This window comes from Nycticebus coucang, chromosome 18, assembly GCF_027406575.1.
Source record: "Nycticebus coucang isolate mNycCou1 chromosome 18, mNycCou1.pri, whole genome shotgun sequence".
Classification (NCBI taxonomy): domain Eukaryota; kingdom Metazoa; phylum Chordata; class Mammalia; order Primates; family Lorisidae; genus Nycticebus; species Nycticebus coucang.
This window is the reverse complement of record NC_069797.1, coordinates 51,275,707-51,296,961: the sequence shown is the minus strand read 5'-3', so window position 1 is coordinate 51,296,961 and position 21,255 is coordinate 51,275,707. Positions and strand designations below refer to the sequence as shown.

At 50.6% G+C, this 21,255-nt stretch overlaps 1 protein-coding gene and 1 long non-coding RNA gene across 2 annotated transcripts; one reads left to right on the top strand and one right to left on the bottom strand.

The window, feature by feature from the left end:
* The first annotated feature begins 1,151 nt into the window (after positions 1 to 1,151).
* On the top strand, positions 1,152 to 21,212 carry MYCBPAP (MYCBP associated protein). Its single transcript, XM_053568725.1, is given in 20 exon segments — positions 1,152 to 1,282; positions 7,967 to 8,094; positions 8,723 to 8,882; positions 9,023 to 9,126; positions 10,185 to 10,368; positions 10,622 to 10,737; positions 11,395 to 11,542; positions 13,120 to 13,235; positions 13,326 to 13,438; positions 14,097 to 14,208; positions 14,731 to 14,920; positions 15,401 to 15,588; positions 16,742 to 16,888; positions 17,377 to 17,757; positions 18,091 to 18,212; positions 18,928 to 19,043; positions 19,452 to 19,594; positions 19,741 to 19,911; positions 21,103 to 21,163; positions 21,166 to 21,212. Coding segments are annotated over 20 exon segments (2,814 nt in total). The 5' UTR covers positions 1,152 to 1,206; the 3' UTR covers positions 21,204 to 21,212.
* Positions 19,409 to 19,990, bottom strand: LOC128569974 (uncharacterized). Its single transcript, XR_008375505.1, has 3 exons — positions 19,850 to 19,990; positions 19,697 to 19,746; positions 19,409 to 19,543 (listed from the first exon to the last, which is right to left on the bottom strand). It is a non-coding gene; the product is annotated as an uncharacterized LOC128569974 (long non-coding RNA).
* Positions 21,213 to 21,255: the final 43 nt, after the last annotated feature.

Genomic DNA, 21,255 nt, shown 5'->3' with positions numbered 1-21,255 from the left:
ACAGAATTACCCCCTTCCTCCAACCCCAGCATGATTTTGAGAATTGACTGAGAAGACATTATAGTTAACGGAGGACGCCACGTTGCATAGTTTAAATGGTAGCCCAAGAACATGCAGCTAGCAAGCAGGCAGAGACAGAGCCCCTTCATTATTTGAAGTACTGTCACTGAGCGGCGGGAGCATGAGGCAGTCCCTGCTCTCTGAGCTTCCATTGGGACAGCAAGTCTGACAACAGGCAACCACATAAACGCTTTTTCTAGAGTTAGGCGCTCTAGAAAAATACAATAAAGGGGGCATGTTTAAAAACTTGAGATAACATGGGTGGCGCCTGTGGCTCAGCGGGTAGGGCGCCGGTCCCATATGCCGGAGGTGGCGGGTTCAAACCCAGCCCTGGCCAAATTAAAAAAAAAAAAAAAACTTGAGATAACAGAGAGGAACTACTTTAAACTGGGGAATCAGGGCAGCATCTTCAAGGACTGAGACAGGCAGGGTGAGGGAGCTCCAAGCTGGGGTAAAAGCTTGCTGGTTTAGGAAGTGGTGGAAGACGAAAGTGGCTGCAGAGAGCATGGGCTCTGGAGGTCACCAGGCGCGGGCATGGGGAGGGAGGGGTGCGCAGGTGCATCTATAATCCACTGGAAGCTATCGGGGGTCTTCAGCTCGGCCTGAAAGAAAGGATCCCTTTGGCGTCTGTGTGGAGGGTGGAGGGAAAGCCGGGTGGGGGGAGGTCAGCCAGCCGGCCGGAGTCCGGGAAGGCCAGGGGCGACGCGGCAGGGGCTGGCGCCCGCAACGCTGCCCTATACCCCGGTCGCCTAGCAACAGAACGGGACAGGGCGGGTCGCACCCCCTTTACCCCCAGCCGCTCCCACCTCCCCTCGGATCCCGTAGCCCCGGGGTGTCCTCGCCCTCGTCACTGCCCTCCGCGGCCAGATGACGTCACGCTGGCGCCCTGTGACGTGACGGGCCGACCCCGGCTGTCGTTAGGGTAAGCGGGAGGAGCCGCTTGCGCCTGGCGTGAGTGCGGCCCGATGAAGAAGCTGACTACCAAGCCGTCTCTGCCCAAGCTGCTCGGTGGGTGCGCGCCCCCGCGCGGGGCGCTGGTTGCTATGGGCGGGCGCGCGCGCGCGGGGGCGCGGGGGCTGCTGCGCAGCCTCCGTGTCTCCCGGCCGGGCGGCAGCGCAAGGTCGCGCTGACCGCCCGGACGGTACCATGAGGTCCCTAAAGAAGGAATCCCGCCTCCGAATACATACGAGCAGAGTGTTGGAGGCCGCAGAGAGCTTCAAAGGTTGGCGCCGGCTGCCCTGAGCGCTCAGGAGAACCCGACAGGGACAAGGGTTCTTGGGATGTGATTCAGGGCCTGAGGATGGGGGGTGACACCATGGATGGAGTGAAGATCACTGGGAAATGGGGTGCTGGACAGGAACCTTAGGGATGATGAACAAGGCGGAGATCCTCAAAGGGAGGGGGCATAGGACATGGGCATGGGGGGACTGACAGGCTTTAGGGGCCATTGGTTGGGGAGATGACCTTGCGGGAAGCCATAGGAAAACTGCCTTTAACCCCATCTTAGGCTGGCGTGCAGGAGGCGGGGTCCCAGGACTAGGGGAGGCAGAGAAGAGCCAGAAAGAGTTTAAGGCTTGAAAGGCCAGGAATTGGGGTCCTTGGGAAGAGGAATTCAGGAAAGAAAGCAAGAAGCATGTTGAGGTGGTGAATCCAGCCACTTGGATCCGGTTCTTGTGGTAGTGGTGGGGTGTGCCACTTAAAGGTCTGCTGGAAAAAAAAGAATAAATGCCCTTACCTGGCTGTTTGTTCCTGACTGCCTTTTCCTGCCACGTGCCCTTTCCAAAAGACTCGCTAGGCATGACCACTTCCTGGTCTCTATAGCTACCCTCTGGTTGCAGGTGGGAGAGCCATAGGATGTCTGACACCCACAGACATATTCTTACTTGCATCCTACCGCCTTTTTGATCTTTTTTTTGCTGAGCCTATCGTGTGTGGACACTGTGGGGCTACAGGCTATGGGTATTAACTGTGTTACCCCAGATGTGAAGAAAGCTTGGTGAAGACCCAGAGGAATCACCAGACCAACACAGAATGCTGTGCCTATCAAGGTTAAGGGGTCTTAGAGCACCTGGCCCAGGCCTTGGATGGTAGAGTTATGGAGGGAGATTTTCTGAAGGTTTGTTCTGACATCTACTGCAGACCCCTCCCCCCCAAATGAAGGGAGGAGATTGCTTCTCCAGGTGCAGGGAATACCATGAATTTATGGAACTATGAATACAGGAACCAGAGAAGGCTGCAGGGGTGGGCAGTGGTCAGACTATGAAGGGATCAGAAAGTCTGGATGTACTCTTGCAAGCCCTAGGGAGACCCAGCCTTAAAGCTCAGTGCGAGGAGAGGGGCAGGCCCAAAGTCAGTAGAGCCCTTGGGAAGCTCAGAAAGCTAACAAGAGCTTAGTCACTTTTCTGTCTGGTCTTTTATGCTTCTTCACAGCATAAATGTCTGCTGTTGAGCCGGGTATGGTGCACATGCCTGTAGTCCCAGCTACTGAGGTGGGAGGATTGCTGGAGCCCAGGGATTCCACGCTGTGGTGCAGCACGATTGCACCTGTGAATAGCCACTGCACCCCAGCCTGGGCAGCATAGCGAGACCCTGTCTCTTAAATATATGAAATGAAATGAAAATGAAATCCCTGTGTTTTATGATATACTTTTTAATAGTTGGGAGAGACAGAGAAAAAAGAATCTGGTCCCCTTTCCCAAGGGCAGTCAAAGGTTTTCCTACCTCCTGCCCCCTGCTTACCTAGTTTCTGGGACAACTTATCAGATTTGAACTTTCTGCTGTTAACAAATCAAAGAAAGATTTTTGACTGCATTTTTTTTTTTTTTTGTGGTTTTTGACCGGGGCTGGGTTTGAACCCGCCACCTCTGGCATATGGGACTGGCGCCCTACTCCTTGAGCCACAGGCACCGCCCTTGACTGCTATTGTTAAATAGCCCTTGAGTTACCATGCACCAGAGTGAGGAAGGCGAAAGTGTTTAGCATGCAGGATACCCTTTTCCTTAAATATCTTAGGGAAGCCTCTGAAGTTGGAGGGCAATGCTAAATTCCTCCCCCACAGTTAGTCAACAAATGTAGTCTTGTAATCCTGCGGTGTGTTTCTCCATGGTCTCTGAATCATAAGCAAAAAGGAGAGAAAATATAGCGACTTAGACTTGTTTAGGGACCTGAGAGCCCTTTTTTCTTTTTCTGAGGCAGAGTCTCACTATGTCGCCCTCAGTAGAGTGCTATGGCATCACAGCTCATAGCAACCTCAAACTCTTGGGTTTAAGCGATTCTCTTGCCTCAGCCTCCCAAGTGGTTGAGCCTACAGGCGCCTGCCACACTGCCTGACTGCTTTTTGTTGCAGATGTTGTTGTTTAGCCCTGGCCCAAGCTGGGTTCAAACCCACCAGCCTCGGTGTATGTGGCTGGCGCCATTACACTGTGCTACAGGTGCCGAGTCCTGAGAGCCCTTTTTAGTCCCAGGTTTCTCCCTGGTCTTGTTGCTCAGAAACCAGAAGCCTCCCAACAGTGTCAGATCTCCCCCTCCACCAATTAAAGCTCTGTCCTGGGCTCGGTGCCTGTAGCACAGTGGTTACTGTGCCAGCAACATACACCAAGGTTGGCAGATTCGAACCCGGCCCAGGCCAGCTAAATAGCAATGACAACTGCAACAAAAAATAGCTGGGTGTTGTGGCTGGAGCCTGTAGTCCCAGCTACTGGAGAGCGAGGTTGAGGCAAGAAAATTGCTTAAGCCCAAGAGTTTGAGGTTGCTGTGAGCTGTGACGCTACGGCACTCTACCAAGGGCAACACAGTGAGACTCTGTCTCAAAAAAGAAAAAATAAATAAAAATAAAGCTCTGCCCTGCTAAGAACAGCCTCTTGCTTAGTTCCCCCCAGTTTAAGCCTGAGGTCAAGATTTCCCAAAACTTTAATTAACACCAAAACAGAATAATATTTAGATAAAACAAGAAGCAGAAAAATAGACTCCCGGTTTTTTCTCCCTCCATAGGTCCCCTCTCCCCTCCCACCACCCCTCATGAGCTCCTTGTTTCCTGTTGCCGGGCCTGACTCCAGCAGAGGTGCCACCTGACTGCCCTGTGGAAAGGAGCTGGTCTCTTTGACCCCTCAGCTGTCAGGATCAAGGAAGAAATGTCAGCTCACCAGTTCAGCAGGAACCCCACTCAGGCTGGGTTTCCAGAGCAAAGAACAGGAAAGAGCCGGGCTTCTACAAGTTCAATAGCAAAACACTTCTCAACCCTGCAGAGTCCTTCTACAGGTCCTGAAATGACCTTGGGTGCTGGTCCTTCCTCCCAGTCTCCCCAGCAGGCCTCCCCACTGTCTGGCTCACCCTCAGTGTAGGGGGGCTCTCATCGTCTCACTCCCCTACACCAGAGATAAGATATGTACTTAGATAGCCGCCATGCCCTAGTTTCCCTCTCATCTTCAGCACATCCCCCCACCTTCCCAACAAGCATCGTGTCACAAATATGCCATGCTCGGCCCTGCCTCCAGCTTTGCCAACACTGTGACCTCACCTGGAACATCTCCCTTTGCTGCTCTACCACTGCAAAGCCTTCCTCTGCTTCAAGGCCTGATGTAGCCTGCGGTGCCACCTCTGCTCCTGTTCTTCTGAACTTTCCTTCACAGCCCTGCACTGTGGGATCCACATTGATCTGTCTCTTTTTTGATGTCTAACCAAACCAATTGCTTGTGCCACTAATGTAAGCCCTTGCATCTAGTGATTGGCATGTGTCAATATCTGTTGCATTTTTCAGTTCCTCAAGAAAAGAGCCATATCTTCACCTTTGATACCATTTTCTTGTAGTTTATAGCGCAAAGAAGTTGCTTGGTAAATATTCTCTAGGCAGAATTTGACTTTAAGTTGTATATATCATTTTCATGAATATTTTATTAACTAGAACATACCTTCAGGGAATGTTTGCAGTAACAGAGCATTTATTATGCTACATGCAAGGTAACTTTCTCAGAAAAACCTCAGACTGGAGTTTTGCTATTTCAGTCTCAAGCAAGCATGAAAGATTAGCTTCTCTATCACTGAAGGGGCAGGAGCTTTAGCCCTCAGAAATCTTCGGGAATGCTAAAGTTTTCTATTTACATGTGGTAAATATACACCCACCAATAAAAAGTGCATCTGGAGATGTTTAATCACTTGAGAAGACGTATACCCAGCCGGTGTGATGAATAAAGGAAACAAATGTCCTGTTTGAGGACAGGCTGGCAGGGAAGCTGTCCTGTCACAGCAACCTCAGAAAATATAAATAATACCAAAATATTTATAAAAACAGACCTTCGGGTGGTTTCTGTGGCTCAAAGGGGTAGGGTGCCAGCCCCATATGCCAGAGGTGGCGGGTTCAAACCCAGCCCCGGCCAAAAACTGCAAAAAAAAAAAAAAAAAAAAACAGACCTTCAACTGGTACTACTTTTTCGTGGGCTGCCCCCAACTTTGTGAATTTGGGTAGAAGGGAGAAGGGAAGTAGAAATCAGAAGCCCAGGCTGCCTGTCCACACACGGTGGCTCAGCTGCTTGGCTTTGCATGTATGTGTACACACATGTGTACCCGGGTATGCACACTGAGTCTTGTGTTTGACACATACTCCTGACCTTCTGCTGGAGAAATGGCTATGGCCAGCTGGCTGAATTTAGAGCTATGGGTTTTTTTTTTGTTTGTTTGTTTTTTGTAGAGACAGAGTCTCACTTTATTACCCTTGGTAGAGTGCTGTGGTGTCACACAGCTCACAGCAACCTCCAACTCCTGGCCTTAGGCAATTCTCTTGCCTCAGCCTCCTGAGTAGCTGGGACTACAGGCGCCTGCCAGAATGCTAGGCTATCTTTTGTTGTTGCAGTTTGGCCGGGGCTGGGTTTGAACCCACCACCCTTGGTATATGAGGCTGGCGCCCTACCCACTGAGCCACAGGCGCCGCCCTAGAGCTATGTTTAGAATGATTCTGGTGCTTTTTTTTTTTTTTTTTGCCACTCTGGTATGGTTTTTTTCCATAAACATTTCCTAAAAAATAGTTTGATTTTGTTAACCAAAATACCTGCCTTGATGTTTTAGTGATATTGTCTCTTAAAGAGTGCTGTGAGAGGCTCAGCGCCTGTAGCACAGTGGTTACAGTGCCAGCCACGTGCACTGAGGCTAGTAGGTTCGAGCCTGGCCTGGGCCAGCTAACCAATAATGACAACTGAAACAAAAATATAGCTGGGCATTGTGGTGGGTGCCTGTAGTCCCAGCTAACTTGGGAGCCTAAGGCAAGAGAATTGCTTAAGCCCCAGAGTTTGAGGTTGCTGTGAGCTGTGACGCCACAGCACTCTACTGAGGGTGACATAATGAAACTCTGCCTCAAAAAAAAAAAAAGTGCTGTGAGAAGCAGTGGATGAAACCAAATTTTGTTTTAAACTTCTTGAAGACTGCACTTAGGTTTTCTTCTAATTGTTTTGTGTAGGGCCTTACATTAAATCATTCTGAACCAGAGAGAAGATGAGAGATGACCAGCCAGAGAAGTGAGATGGTTTTGAAAGTGTGAAGCCACCTCTACGGGTGAAGGCAGGGAGTGTGTCCCTGTTGGGGAATAACCCTCTTAAGCCACATGTGTTGTCAATACCATGCTCTGGCTGCCCCATAAGGGACAAAGGACCAGATCTCTCCACTTTTCTCCAGTCCCGTGAACCATTGTCATCATCAGTCACTTCATTACTGCAGTAGACTCCTAAATAAGCTCATCCTGGGTCTTGCACGCCCTGATCCATTTCTTGCCACAGGGTAGAGACTGAAGCCCTTTATATGCCTCACTAAGCTCTTCGTGATATGGCTCATACTTCCCTCTCCCCTCTCCCACCTCACCGCACTCCAGCTATTTAAAAGCACATGCTTTGAGCTCCAGGACGTGCTCCATGCTCTCTTGCCTCTAGGCCTCTTTATGCTATTTCCTTTGAAATGCCTGTTCCCCAGTTGTCTAACTCCTCTTCTAGCTCCATTTAAACATCACCTCCTCAGGAAGCCCTCCCTGACCAGCCCCCAGTTGAGGCTCCCCCCATTCCCAATGATGCTCCCATAGTAACCCTGGCTCAATCAGATTGGCAGTGTTGGAAGACTGAGGCTTGACATCTATCTCCAGAACACAGTGCCTTGCCCAAAGAAGCTGCATAAATGCTATATTATATGAAATAGTGTGCAGTGTATAGTCAGGGGTGAATGTTCTGCTTTCACCCACAGATTCTGCATTTTGACCAGTGTCTTACAAAACCCTATGCCCTCACCCAGAAGAATGGATCAGTGCCAGCCCTAGAGGAGGCCAGCAGAACATCTAGTCTGGTTGTCCCAAAGCATTATACATTAGACCTAGGAAGCTAAAAAATATGACAGTTCCCGGGCCCTGGCTCCATTTGGTAGCCAGAAAGCTGTATTTATATAACTCCCAGAAGATTCTGAGGCAGACATTGTACTGTTATTTGGGATCCACTGATTTAGTTCAACTACCTCTTTTTATTATACAACCTTGTACCCAAGGTTGTCTGGCTTATAACTAGCACTGCCTGAAATGGAACATCTTCTCTCTGTTCTGGCTACAGCTTCTCAGTCACTGTGGCAGAACAGAGGAAGTGGGGTGAGACTCTCAAGAGAGAACTCCCAACTGGGTGCAGTGGCTTATTCCTATAGTCCCAGCTACTTGGGAGGCTGAGGCAGGAGGATCACTTGAGGCCAGGACTTCATGACCAGCCTGGGCAACATAGCAAAGCTCTGTCTCTCCCTCCCCCGCCCCCCCAAAAAAAAGAGAGGGGGGGGAGAACGCCCACTGCCCCAGTCTCTGCCCCTGACCATAAAGTCTAATATATACTTACATTTTAAATTTTTGTATATACAGAAGGAGCTCTTTAAGCACTTACAACTTTCTGCTTCTCTTCAGAAAAGAGGCGAGCAAAGTTACCAGAACAACCCACACCCCCCATTCAGGAAGAGCCTGAGCCGGTTAGCAATGTCCTACAAGGAGATGACATTCTTGCCTTAGCTATTAAGAAGGAAGACTTGACAAAGGTAAGGGTGAAGGCCAGGGTTCTCTTTGGGCAAAAACTTTCCTGCCAGCCTGTGTGGTCTAGAACATCAGCCGTGTCCACTGTCACTCCATGAGCTCTCTACCCCTAGGGAATATGTCTAATTCCATGGAAAAATCCACCAAAAATCCACACTTTTTTTTTTCTTGTTGGCATCTAAAGGAATTTACTACATTGTTTTAACATTCCTGAGATGCATATAGAACCACAAGGGAAATGAGATGATGAGATTTCTTGCTTCCCACAAGAGGCAGGTGCCGTGGTGCCCACCGAGGCAGGTGCCCATGGTCTCTATTTCCCAGAAAGGAAAATGAGTTTAAACAGCATATGTGGATAAAGCTGCTAAACCCTAACCCTGTGCTTTACCTGGAAGAGTAAGTCACTTCTTATCGGAGCCATTGGAAGCATAAGATGTTATTTTTCTCCCCTCCAGGACATTACTAAGTCACGTGTCTGTTACAGTGGCATTTCCTCGACAGAAATATAGACAGAGCTGAAGAAACAGATGTGTCACCCTTCAGGAATTCCACCAAGAACTAGGGCAGAGGAGATGGGTGGTGTTCTTCCTCCTCCATAACTCAGGTGGAATTCTCTGTTTTGTTTCTTTTTAGCAACACATTCTTCGCCTTACTAAAACAGAAGATAAACCTGTCATTACCCAGAAATTTATCATCCGCAAACTCAAACCCAGGGATCCCAGGAGGAAGGTCTGCCACTTAGTAGCACATCCTGCTAATCCAGATGCGGCCACAAAGCCTCTGGACTACTCTGGTACGCCCCGTCTTGGCCCTGGCGTTGCTGGTGTTTGGACTCATGGGTCAGCCTCAGAGAAAGCTGGGTCTCTCGCTTGAATAATGTACATCAGCTATCTCCATCTTGTCTTTCATTCTTCCTTCTTTTTTCCCCCGCAGGTCCAGGTGACAGCTTTGAAGGCAGTGACCAGATCCTGCCTCACCACATCTTGGGGAATCTTCAGGACTTTAAGAGAATTGCAGTTGCTCGAGGGAACACCCAGGTCCGTTTGGATGAGAGAAGTCCCTGAAGTCATTTTAGTCTCCCCCCTCCCCTCCCCGGATACAGTCAAGCAGGGCTGGGGCTAAAGAGACAGTCCAGTCTCTGAGCTTTCAGTCTAAAATGATAAGCGACCCTCCTCTGAAACGGTTACACACTTCCGTTGTAAGTCATAGAAGCCAACCTGAAGCTGGCTTCGGCTAAAATCAGGGGTTTACTATAAGGATACAGAAGTTGTTCGTGGAAGGCCTAGGTCTGGGTAGCCTGTACGTGGGAAGGCGACAGGACTCTCCCCCTCTCCTCATTCCCCTGTGCCAGTCTGTGCACTGGCTTCATTTTCCCTTCTCTGAGCCTGGCCTGCCCTCCCCAGTTCACATCGTGGAGGAAGATGGCTTTCCATTGTTCTCGGGGCCACAGGCAGAATCTGTCTTTTCAGCCTCCCCATCCTGCAGTGTTTCTCTCTGTCTCTTCAATCCCTCACTTCTCTGCTTTTGGGCAGACTCTAACAGGTCTGGTGCTAAGGGGCCTGGGCTCATGTAAAATGGCTCAGTCAGGCTGGGTACAGTGGCTCACACCTGTTGTAATCCCAGCACTTCTGGAGGCTGAGGCTGGAAGACTGCTTGAAGCTGAGAGTTCAAGACCAGCTTGGGCATCATAAGAAGACCCTATCTCTACAAAACAATTTAAAAATTAGCGAGGCATTGTGGCACATGTCTGTATTCTTAGCTACTTGGGAGGCTGGTCTCAAAAAAAAAAAAAGGCTCAGTCACCCTGGATGAACCTGGGTGAAGGTGTCGATTAACGTCAGTCCTAAGGACAGACACACTAAAAGATGGTGAGTGCAATCTTAGAACAAAAGTTCAGTCTCTGGGCGAGAGGGAGCTGACAGCTGCTTTCACAGCCCCCTGGTTCTGTGATTTGTTTTCTGTCACCGCAAGATACAGAAGGGGAGGGGTTCTCAATGGAGTGGGACAACAGCAGGGATTCAGGCTTCTGTAAATCTGTTCAGCCTTGTTAAGAGCCTCCTCACCACTGCACACATGCCCATGTTGGACTTTTCAGCTGGCCAAGCTGATACCTGCCCCGGCCTGTCCGCTGACCCTCCTCTGGGCTAAAGAAGAGCCAGGGCACAAAGCCCCAAAGGAAGAGAAGAGATATCCCTGGGCCCCACCTCCTCAGCACAACTTTCTGAAAAACTGGCAGCGTAACCTAGCTCTGAGGAAGAGGCAGCAGGAAGCCCTCAGTGGTGAGCAGAGCACACGGGCTCTTGCCTGGCCCACCCATGTCGTGGCTCGGCTGCACCCTGTTCTTTCCCCTCCCCTGTCCAGAGCTGGGGCTTGGGCTGAACACATTTATGCCAGTTACTCCTGAGAACTTCCAGCTCTTGAGCCTTGGTGGGTCCTGAAATCAGCCCTGTAAGTGGGGCTGCCCGATGCAGAGTCCCAGGGTCCCTGTTGGCTCTGGTTCAGTGAGTGGCAGTGCCCTTGCCTCTCCCCTAGAACACCTGAAGAAGCCGGTCAGCGAGCTGCTGATGCACACTGGAGAGACCTACAGACGGATCCGGGAGGAGCGGGAGTTCATTGACCGTGTAATCCCAGCACAGCGCGACAAGAAAGTGAGGACAGCCATTACCAAGTGCCCTGGGAGGTGGCGCGGTCTGGACAGAGGGATGGCTTATCTCAAGTTGCATGATTGGGGAGAAAAATAAATCTATCCATTGTCAAGCCTTGGTTAACCTTTGAGGCCTTTTACTAAAATATATGATTAGTCCATTATTGGGTATGAAGCCAGTTAAGTAGTTCAGCTTGTGGTGGCCCTGGCAGTCAGTCTGAGAAAAGGATATCACAGGTATCCAGTTATTAGAATAGGGCGGCTCCTGTGGCTCAACAGAGTAGGGCACCGGCCCCATATGCCGGAGGTAGCGGGTTCAAACCCAGCCCTGGCCAAAAACTAAAAAAACAAAACAAAACAGTTATTAGAATAGCCTTAGTGTTTGTCTCCTAGAAGCATAAACTCTACCTTTTGGAGTACCCATGACTCCACGGTTTCTGGTATGTCAATGCAAGACCTGTCCCAAGTCATACCATCCTTCCATGGACAAGTAAAGGATACAATGGGGTATACAGAGAACAAGAAACTGAGGGCTTTTTCTCTGTTATCGGGGCAGCAATACATTCCCCAGAGGGAGCATCGGGAATCTGTGGTGTTCCTGTCTTCCTATGTTCCCTGGTGTCTGAGTCAGGTCTCTGACTCAACTGTCCTTCCTTGCCAGGGCTGGGAGACCAGTGGGTTCTGGAGTCGACTGGAATACTTGGGAGATGAGATGACAGGTCTGGTCATAACCAAGACGAAATCTCAGCGTGGCTTCTTAGAGCCAATCACTCGCATCAGGAAGCCCCACTTCATCCAGGTGGAGACAGGTGAGGCACAGAGCTACAAACCAGCTGGCATCTTGTGCCTGGCCTAGGGGGGCGGGGCTGTGTGGTGGTGACCAGCAGGTCTCTGCTGTGAGACACGGTGGAACCAAATCCTTGTCCAGGGTGAACTTAGGCAAGTCTCAGAACCTTCCTGGGGTCCAGGTCCCTGTTCAGTAAAATGATTGGAGAAATGGTAAGAAAGTTGGATGATGGACAGCTGAGCTGTGCTGTCTGGTGTGGAACGTTTTAGCTGCTTGCAGCTACTGAGTGCTTGGGATGTGGCTGGTCTGTGTGGAGATGTGCTTTTGGTGTCAACTACATACTAAGTTTCAAAGATCAGTATAAAAAATATATTTTATTAATAATTTATATATTGGTTACATGTAGAAATGATAATACTTTTGATATATTGGGTTAAATAAACTATATTACTTAAATGAACCCCACCTATTTCTTTTTACCTTTTTCAAGGTGGTCATATATATTTTTTTTTTTTTAGAGACAGAGTCTCACTTTATCACCTTCAGTAGAGTGCTGTGGCGTCACAGCTCACAGCAACCTCCAACTCCTGGGCTTAGGCAATTCTCTTGCCTCAGCCTCCCGAGTAGCTGGGTCTACAGGCACCCGCCACGATGCCCGGCTATTATTTTGGTTGTTGTTGTTGCAGTTTGGCTGGGGCTGGGTTTGAACCCGCCACCCTCGGTATATGGGGCTGGCACCCTACCCACTGAGCCACAGGCGCTGCCCAAGGTGGTCGTATTTGTGCTTTAAAGTATATTTCTATTGGGCAGTACTCGTTTAGAGCCTGCCAAACCACCTGGGTTCAGGTCCCAGCTGTGCTGGGTTTGGGAACCCCTCTGGCCCTTAGTTTCCTCATCTATAAAATACTCATAGGATTGTGAGAAGGTTAAATGAGACATAAAAATGTATTAAGGAGTTCTGGACCACTCAGTAAAAGGTAGCTGCTGTTACCTTTACCATAATCTAAAGATTTGGGCTGGGCATGGTGGCTGGCACCTGCAATCTTAACACTATGGGAGGCCGAGGTGGATGGATTGCTTGAGCTCACAAGTTCCGAGATCAGCCTGAGCAAGAGCAAGACTTTGTCTCTACTAAAAATAGAAAAACTGAGACAAGAGAATCACTTGAGCCCAGGAGCTTGAGGTTGCTGTGAACTATGATGCCACAGCACTCTACCGAGGGTGACAATCTGAGACTCTGTCTCAAAAAAATAAACAAATTAGATTTGGCTGCTTGTAAGCTCATTTTGCAGAAGTCTTATATAAGACTGTAGAGGAGGAATAGGGCAGGAGAACTAGAGTCCAGCTGCCACAGGGGAGCTATATTTTTCTTTTCTTTTCCCCCTTCCCTCCCTCCCTCTCTTTCCTTGTCCCTTCCCTTCCCTCCTTTCCCCTCCCCTCCCCTCCTTTTGTTGTTGCTCCTCTCTGGAGAAAGGGAAGCTGTATTTGTCATCCTTCTTAGCAGTGGTCCTGCAATGGGTGCTCTCAGAGCCCTTGAGAAGTAGGGGTGGGTGGGGCATGGCAACAGCCTGTGCTGAGGGTCCTTGGACCCTGCTCTAGGATTACCAGCCGAGAGAGATGCCTGGTACCGCTACACCTGGGATCGGAGTCTATTTCTGATCTACCGACGCAAGGAGCTGCAGAGCATCATGGCAGAGCTAGATTTTAACCAGCAGGTTGGTGATGCCTCCAGGCCCCAGTCCGAAGCCCCTCGTGGCAGTACCTGTCTTCAGCCAGCTCATCTTTCCTTTCTTGGTCTCTTTGAGGACATTGATGGCCTGGAGGTGGTGGGCAGAGGACAGCCCTTCTCGGCTGTTACAGTGGAAGACTATTCAGTGTTGGAAAGGAGCCAGAGAAGCTCCTCTGAAGATACATGCTTGTGAGTGGAGCCTGCACCCTAGGAAGAGAGGTTGAAGTGTCCTCCAGCATCCACAGCGCTAAAGGGCAGGCTTCCCTCCCTGAAATCAGGGTGCCTCCACCCCAGCTTCTCTCTAGCGGCTGACAGCCCCTCCTCTAGCCATTCTAGCACCTGTGCTAGCTTTTCCACAGCCATCTGTTCCTCTCTAACAACCAACTTGTAATGGGGATTTCTGAGCCATTCCTTTGCTGATTGGATGGGGCCCCTGCAGCCCCTCCCACTGCTGTGCCTAGGGAATGGCTCTGGCTTGGAGAGCCTGTGTGTTTTTGTGCACCTGAGCGGCTCTGGCAGGAGGGCTTATAAGAGTCTGTGTGTTTCTGAGAACCTCCCTCCTAGAGGAATGGATTAGGAAGAAGCTGAGTGGGAATGGAGCTGATTATACTGCACTGCAGGGCAGAGCTGGTCATGTTTCTAGACTTCCAGGCCACCATTTCCATGTGTTCCATGTGGCATGACCGTGATAGCCTCAAGGAAAATAAGTCATTACTTTATCTTTTTTTTTTTGTGGTTTTTTTTTTTTTTTGGCCGGGGCTGGGTTTGAACCCACCACCTCTGGCATATGGGACCGGCGCCCTACCTGCTGAGCCACAGGCGCCGCCCTCATTACTTTATCTTACAGAGACTTATTGGCCAGTTGCTCCGATGTGGCTCCCATGCCTATTCTTGGCCCTTCTCTGCTGTTCTGTGGGAAGCCAGCTTGCTGGATCAGAGGCAGTAACCCACAGGATAAGGTAACACTGCTTCCACCCTCACTTGCCTGCTGGAAGGTCCCCTCGTGGTGCAGCCCCAAGGTGACTGTGGCAGTCACGAGGAGCCTACACAGTCTCCGGTTTGCGTTTTTCCTGGTCATGCTTTCTGCATGTCTGAAAATGGTAACAGCAACGCTAACTTGAGAAAGAATAAAAATCACAAGACTAAAAAGAGAGTATCACAAGCCACCCAGTTTGTCCCTACCCGCCGAGCATGTAAATAAGCAAGCCCTCTCAAACAGGTATGACTCTCAGAAGGTTCTAAAATATCCTTCAGATGCTAAGGAGCAGACACATTCATTGGGTATAAATTATGTTTTATCTTTTCTTCTTACTATTGACGGTAACCTCAGGGACAGCCACTATTGGAGTATATTACTACTCAGAGTGGCCAAGCCCTGGAGGCCTGGGACTCTGGACTTTCAGTGCTAACCTTGGGAAAGTCCTGGGCAGACTGGGTCAGGTGTCTCCAACAGACATTTCTCATTCCTCCTCCTCCCCCAGAGGCATGTCGGAATTGCTGTTCGCTTGACTTTTGAAACCATAGAAGGAGAGAAAACATCTTCAGAATTGACGGTGGTTAATAATGGCACAGTGGCCATTTGGTATGACTGGCGACGGCGGGACCAGCCCGACAATTTCCAAGACCTGAAGAGAAACAGGATGCAGCGGTTTTACTTTAACAATCGAGAAGGTATTTGGGAGAAGCTGCCCTCATCAGCATCTCCTGTCTGGGGTGGATTTTGACCTCAAGTTAAAATCATCTTACCTCAAGTCTGTAAGATGCCTAAGCTTAGTTTTACTGGTCACCTCCTGAAAGTCTGATCCCCTCTCCCCTGCCCCATCCCTCTCATTTCTTCTGAAGTGTGTGACCTAACTATTCATGTCTATTGAGAGAATGATGGAACTCCTGGGAACACAGGGCGGTGACCCACCAGGAAGCAGAAACCTATATCCATAGGCCTGGGGCTAGGATGACCAACTGTCCATGTTTGCCTGGGACTTTCCCAGTTTTAGCACTCGAAGTCCCACATCCCAGGAAACCTCTCAATCCTGGGCAATCTGGGATGCTGGTCCACCTAACCTGGAGCTCAGTGAGCTTTACACGTGCAGGCCTAGGCTCAGCTAGCTCCTGCTTGTTGAAAACTTCTGTCTCTGTCTCCGTCTGTCTCAGGTGTGATTCTGCCTGGAGAAACCAAAAATTTTACCTTCTTCTTCAAGTCTTTGACTGCTGGAATCTTCAGGGAGTCATGGGAGTTTGGAACTCATCCCATCCTCTTAGGAGGCGCACTCCTGCAGGTCAACCTCCACTCAGTTTCCCTGGCCCAGGACATTTTTAGGGATGAGAGAAAGTCACTGGAGGTAAGGGACCTAGGAACTTGGCCCCTATAGACACCAGATAGGTTACCTTGGTATTCTTCCTGGCAGTGCCTAAAGGGATCTAATTTCCCCCAGCCTAAGAGGTGAATTGAGTTTTTTTTTTTCTTTTTGCAAATAGCTAACAACTCTTGCTCAACAAATACTACCCAGGGCTTTGTGATGTAAAAAATGGGTGGCCAGGCTGGGGGAGGGGCAGCTTGCAGCCTTACCAATCATGGCCCCCTCTGAGTTAGAAAGAATTAAGACTGAGCCTTAAGACACCACCTGTGTGAAGTACAAACAATGCATGGCCCTTGGCACCGGGGCTGTATTTCGCTCGCTTGCTGCTGGTACTACACAGTGGAGTTGCACGTAACTGACAAGACTTCAAAACCAGAGAGAACTATTTAAACAGCAGGTGCAAGTCTGCCCACCCACCCATTCAGTGAGCCTTGGCCCTGAAGTGAGGGCAAGGAGGCACTGGGCACCTGCTGCCCCCGTCAGTCTCACTGTGGCCATCTCGTGCTGTTCCTCATGGGATTCTGTGAAAAGCTGTGCCATTTTATTCACTGCAGCTCCCAAACACAGGCCAGCTAGCTATTGCCGTTGGGGCTCAACCAGCAGTGATCAAAGGTAATGTTTGTTGACTGATGTCACCTTTGCTTTACTCACTGACTGTAGGACCAATGTCTTGAAGGAGGTGCCCCCTTGCTGGGTTTCTGAGACAGTGACCTTGTGGCCAAGCCAGATAGAAGTTAACCACCAGTCTCAGGAATGCCCAAACTGTGCATCCTGACCCTTCTTCCTATCCTGGAGGACACGCTAATTGTGTGACTGCCAGCTCCCATATGGGAGCAGCTCTCTCCTGGGACTGGCCTTCCTCTGGATCCTTTTCTTCCTCTTTCAGGGAACAAAGATGTTTGGAGAGGCCCACAGGTTTTTGAGTCTTGGAAAAAGTGTGTGTGCTCGTGTGTGTGTGTGTGTGTGTGTGTGTGTGTGTGTGTGTGTGAGAGAGAGAGAGAGAGAGAGGGAGAAAGAGAGAGAGACATTGGCAGGAACTGAGACCCCAGGAAGGCACAAAGCCCCATGGACTCTGGCTTCTGTCAGCAAGGCTTTCATTTTGAGCTGCCAGCCTGTGCCACCTTTCCTTTCTCAGAGCAAACTGGCTGCCCACGAGGCGGTCACCATCGTGCAGAGTGTGCTGCAGGAGCTACTGAAGGGGGTCTCAACCCCAGAGCGTGTGCCATCGCCTGCAGATGCCTATCTCACCGAAGAGGACTTGTTCCAGCACAAGAATCCTCGGGTACAGGCCAGCACCAGCCCTCCGCCTCCTGTGGGTGCCTGGGTGACAGTAATAGCAAATCCTCTGTGCACCAGGACCTGCTCTGAGCATCTTCAAAAGTAATTTACTTCCCCCTTGCAGCAGTCCTGTGAAATGGGGATCACTCGCCATTTTACAGTGAGGAAACTGAGGCCAAGAGAGGTTAAGTAATTTGCCCAAGATAGCAGCTAATAAGTGAATGCTTGGTGGGAATTGAGCTTCACAAACTCCTGCATTCAATCCTAATCTTACTTAGAAGCCCCAATGCAAAGAAAGCCTTAACTTGGAGATGCTTGGGTTGAAGAGGACATGGGGACCCCTCTGGCCACACCCCCTCTCACTGGCTTCCTTCCTGCCCCCCCCTTCAGCAGTCTGGAGGAAACGGGGGTGGGGGGCGGGGGAAGCGGGTACCAGAGCCAGTGGCCTGCAGCCCAGGCCCCCTCATGTGTCTTCCCTTGCCTCTGCTGCAGCTGCATTACCAGCACCAGGTGGTGCAGAACCTACACAGACTGTGGCATCAGTATGTGCTCGCGCCCCACAAGGTCGAGGAGGCCACACCAAGCAAGGAAGAGCGCCTCAGCCCCAGATCCCGGACAGCTGTGGCCCAGTCACTCTACGTGGAGAAGAGTGCTGAACTCTCACCACGCTTTAGGAGTCCAGGCTTGGAACCTCAACTGGCCCGGCAGGAGAATGAGAAGACTGGTGTGGGGACCAAGAGCCCTCAGTGGAAGAGTATTATGGAAGAGATTCTGGTGGAGGAAAGCCCAGATGTGGAGGCTGCCAAGAGTGCTGGAGAGCCCAGTAGCCTTCCCGTGACCGAGTGGAACCTCTGTGTGGAGGACTTCAGGAAGGTGCTTTGGAGCTCCTGGAAGGGGTTGGGGACTGCTCCTGGCACAGAGAATCAGAAAGATTGTTCTCTTGGGTCATCACTTTTTGTCTGGGGTCCCCATGTCCCTACCAGGAAGGAGGGGCTTCCTTTCTGACTCTGGCAAACCTCAGAGAAGGGTCCTTGGGTACGGTTTCTGAGGGAGACCCCAGGCCCCCATAGAAGGCACCCCAAACAGTGCTCCATGGCTGCATCCCCTCCTGGTTCCTGGTCCTCTGCCACCTGCCCTACGGCACCATGCAGTGCCCGTGGCGTCCCTGGGCAGGGCGGTTGCTCATGGTGCCTGTGACCCTGCCAGGCAGTGGTAGTGCTCCCCGAGGACCCCCAGAAGGAGGACGCATTAATCACACTCAACAAAGCAGTCCTGGAGCTGTGCCAGGAGCAGAGGCCATTGCAGTCTGACCTCCTGCACCAGATGTGGTAAGGGCCCTGCCAGAGTTGCTGCCCCACTTCCTTGCCTTGTGACATCTGGCCAGGGCGCCTGGGCAGGCAGTCCCAGGACTCCACAGGTCTGGAGCTCAGGTTGCTCAAAGATGCTGCGAACTCCATGCCCTGGGACCCTGCAGTGCCTGCTGCTCTCCGGAGAGCAGTCAGAGGAGGGCAGATACCTCATCTTTGTTCCTTCCTCTTCCTTCTCCTGTTCCTTTTCAATGAGAAGAGGAATGAAATAAAGGAGACACCAGAGGGCACTGAGAAGAAAGGCAGATTCCACAAAAAGCCTCACTTCTCTGTTGGCAGCTTTCCCATTGCCTGTTTAAACTTGCTTGGATAGACCTGGGAACTTTTGCGAGGCCCTTAGGACAGCCCCAACAGCCTCATGCTGAAATCTTGTGCCAGGTTCAGTTCATCCCTTCCAGGGGGGCTAGACCTGAGTCTAGCCATGGCTTCAAGCTGCTGTTCAGGCTCTAAAGTAAGGACTGAAATCATGGAGGCCTCCTAACTCTAATCCTGGGCTCTTTTCTGTTGGTCACTACCCAAGGTTAGCTGGAACCCCATCCAAGCCCTTGCATGGCAGGCATGGATTTCCATGGCAGTTCCTGCTACGAGGATCCTTTCAGGGGAGGGATCCAAGTCTGCACAGGTTCAAGGACAAATGAGGAGCGATGGCTTTTCTCCAATATATCTTGCCCTCTAGTTTGCAGTTGTGGCGAGAAGTGATCGACAGCCTGGTGAGCCAATCCTTGTGGCTAAGGACTCTGCTGGGCCTGCCTGAGAAGGAGACTGTCTACTTGGATGTGCACGAAGAGCGAGGTCAGAATGGAGTAGCCACACCTGGGCTTCTGTTCCCCTCTGGTGGGAGCCCTGCTGCCAGCATTTGGGACCCGGAAGCTACCTCAATGACCACCTTAGTTCAGTTGTCCCAGAGAGTTAGATGACTTGTCCATAGCCATACGTGGGGGAGCAGTTGAAATGGGAAAGGGCCCCACCTTACCCCCCCACCCCCAGTCCTCTTCCACAACATCATGTACCTGGAGGGGCTTAGGAAAGTTCTAAAAAAAACCAAATGTAGTTCTAAAAAAATTCCCCTTTCTTTCCTCATCTTGTCTCAAACCTTGTCACATGCTGGTGGCGTCAGTTACTACCTTTGATCACTGCTGGTTGAGCCCCACAGCTAGGCCACAGGTACCTGACATGTTGTCCTCCACTCACCTCCCTTAGATCAAAAATCTTCTCCCATGGCAGAAGTGAAGGGGCCTGCTGGGAGAGTTGGGAAGGAGGAGCGGAAAGCGGCAGCTCAGGAAAAGAAGCAACTGGGAATCAGAGACAAAGAGGACAAAAAAGCCAAGTTGCTCGGAAAAGAGGCACGCTGGGCGCTGGGTGGGGCTGGGGAGGGCAGGGGAGGCTGCAGCAAGTGGGTACTCAGGCACTTGCTCCAGCCACTTCTGAGAAGGGCCTAGACCTACCCCTGGAGGTACTGAAGGCTGTGGGTCTCCACCTCCTCTGGCAGGAACGTCTGAACAGCAAGAAGCACAAAGCAAAGGATGACAAGAAAGTAGTGAAAACTGTAAGTCGGGACAGGCTTTTCCCAGAGGATCCTGTCTCCGACACCACCATACCTTCTCAGGAGCCCATTGACCCCCTGGTCATGAGCAAGTATATCCAGAGGCTGCACATTGAGGTGAAGGGAGGCTCCCGCCTACCCCATTCATTCTGTTTCTTCCATGAACAAGAAGGGCCCACTCCATTCATGACGGAAGCAAAGCTGCCTCAGGAATGTGTTCTAGAGTGCAAGACAGCTCCGGGGATAAGGAGTGCACTAGCAGGGGATAAGGAGTGCGCTAGCAGCGGGGACACAGATCACAGGAGGGAGTCCTTTGCCAGGCCATTGTGAGGACTCAGGATTTTTCTCTAAGTGTAATGAGAAGTCACACAGGATTTTGAATAAAAAAGTGATATGGTCTGACTTAGGTGTTTTAGAAGATGGCTCTAGCTGCCATTTGGAGAATAGGGGAAGAAAGAGGAAGGAAGCCCTTCTCTTCCAGCGGCTTCCACTTCCTCCCTGTTTTAGATGCATCCTGGCAGCCATGTTCCCCATCCCTCATTCCTCTGGAGAGCACCCTGTAGGGTGTGTTTCCATCAATTGTAAGGGCCTTAAAACCCTGGAGAGAGTGCATCCTGAGCAGTTTTAAAGCAGCAGGTCCTTAGAGATTCTAGACTTTTTGTTTTTGTTACTGTTGTTGTTTGGAGGGGAGGTCTACAAAGTCCTGGTATATTAGTGTGTCTAATGGCAATGCTTGTCTTCCTCTGATGTGGGCAGCTGGGAAGCTGGGATTGCATTGTGCATCGTGGTCATACTCCAGATCCCATTTGTTCAGAAGTTGCATTTGCTGATGGTGACATCACTGAGATTTCTGATGGTCGATGGGGTCTAGAAAGTAATTAAAGTGCTCTGAGGACCCAGGGGGGTAGACTCTTCTGTGGCTCATTGAGATTAAGAACCGATTTACCTAGGCATCTGTGGTCCAGCCCCTTGGAAGACTCAGTCTCGGAGGAAGGAAAGTTGGGAGCAGAATTGAACCCAGACCCACCCCATGGGCTACATGGGCACTGCTCTCTGGGTCCCCCAGGCTCCCTGGAACTGCCCCTTTAATCTCACTAGGCTCTATTGCCTCCATATGTCACTGGTGCCAGGGTAGGATCACCTCCCAGACTGGTCTAAATATAAAACTGTTTGCAAAACCCGAAGTCCTACAAAACTCTAAGGACTTGGGTTTTCCCCCTTTCCTGCTATGCTGTCGTAGTGCCCTTGATGTGCAGATGCTTTCCCTAGAGCAAACCTTTGCCTGTGTTGTCCATCCCGTTCCTCCAGGTCTTTGGGCTGCTGGATGCCCTCGTGATGGAGCTGACAGTCCTGGCTGATGAGCTCAGCCCCTAAAGGATATTGAGGAGATTTTGCATCTTTGCAGCTGACTCTCCAAGCAACCTTCTGGGAAACCAGATTTAAAAATAAATCAATAAAGAA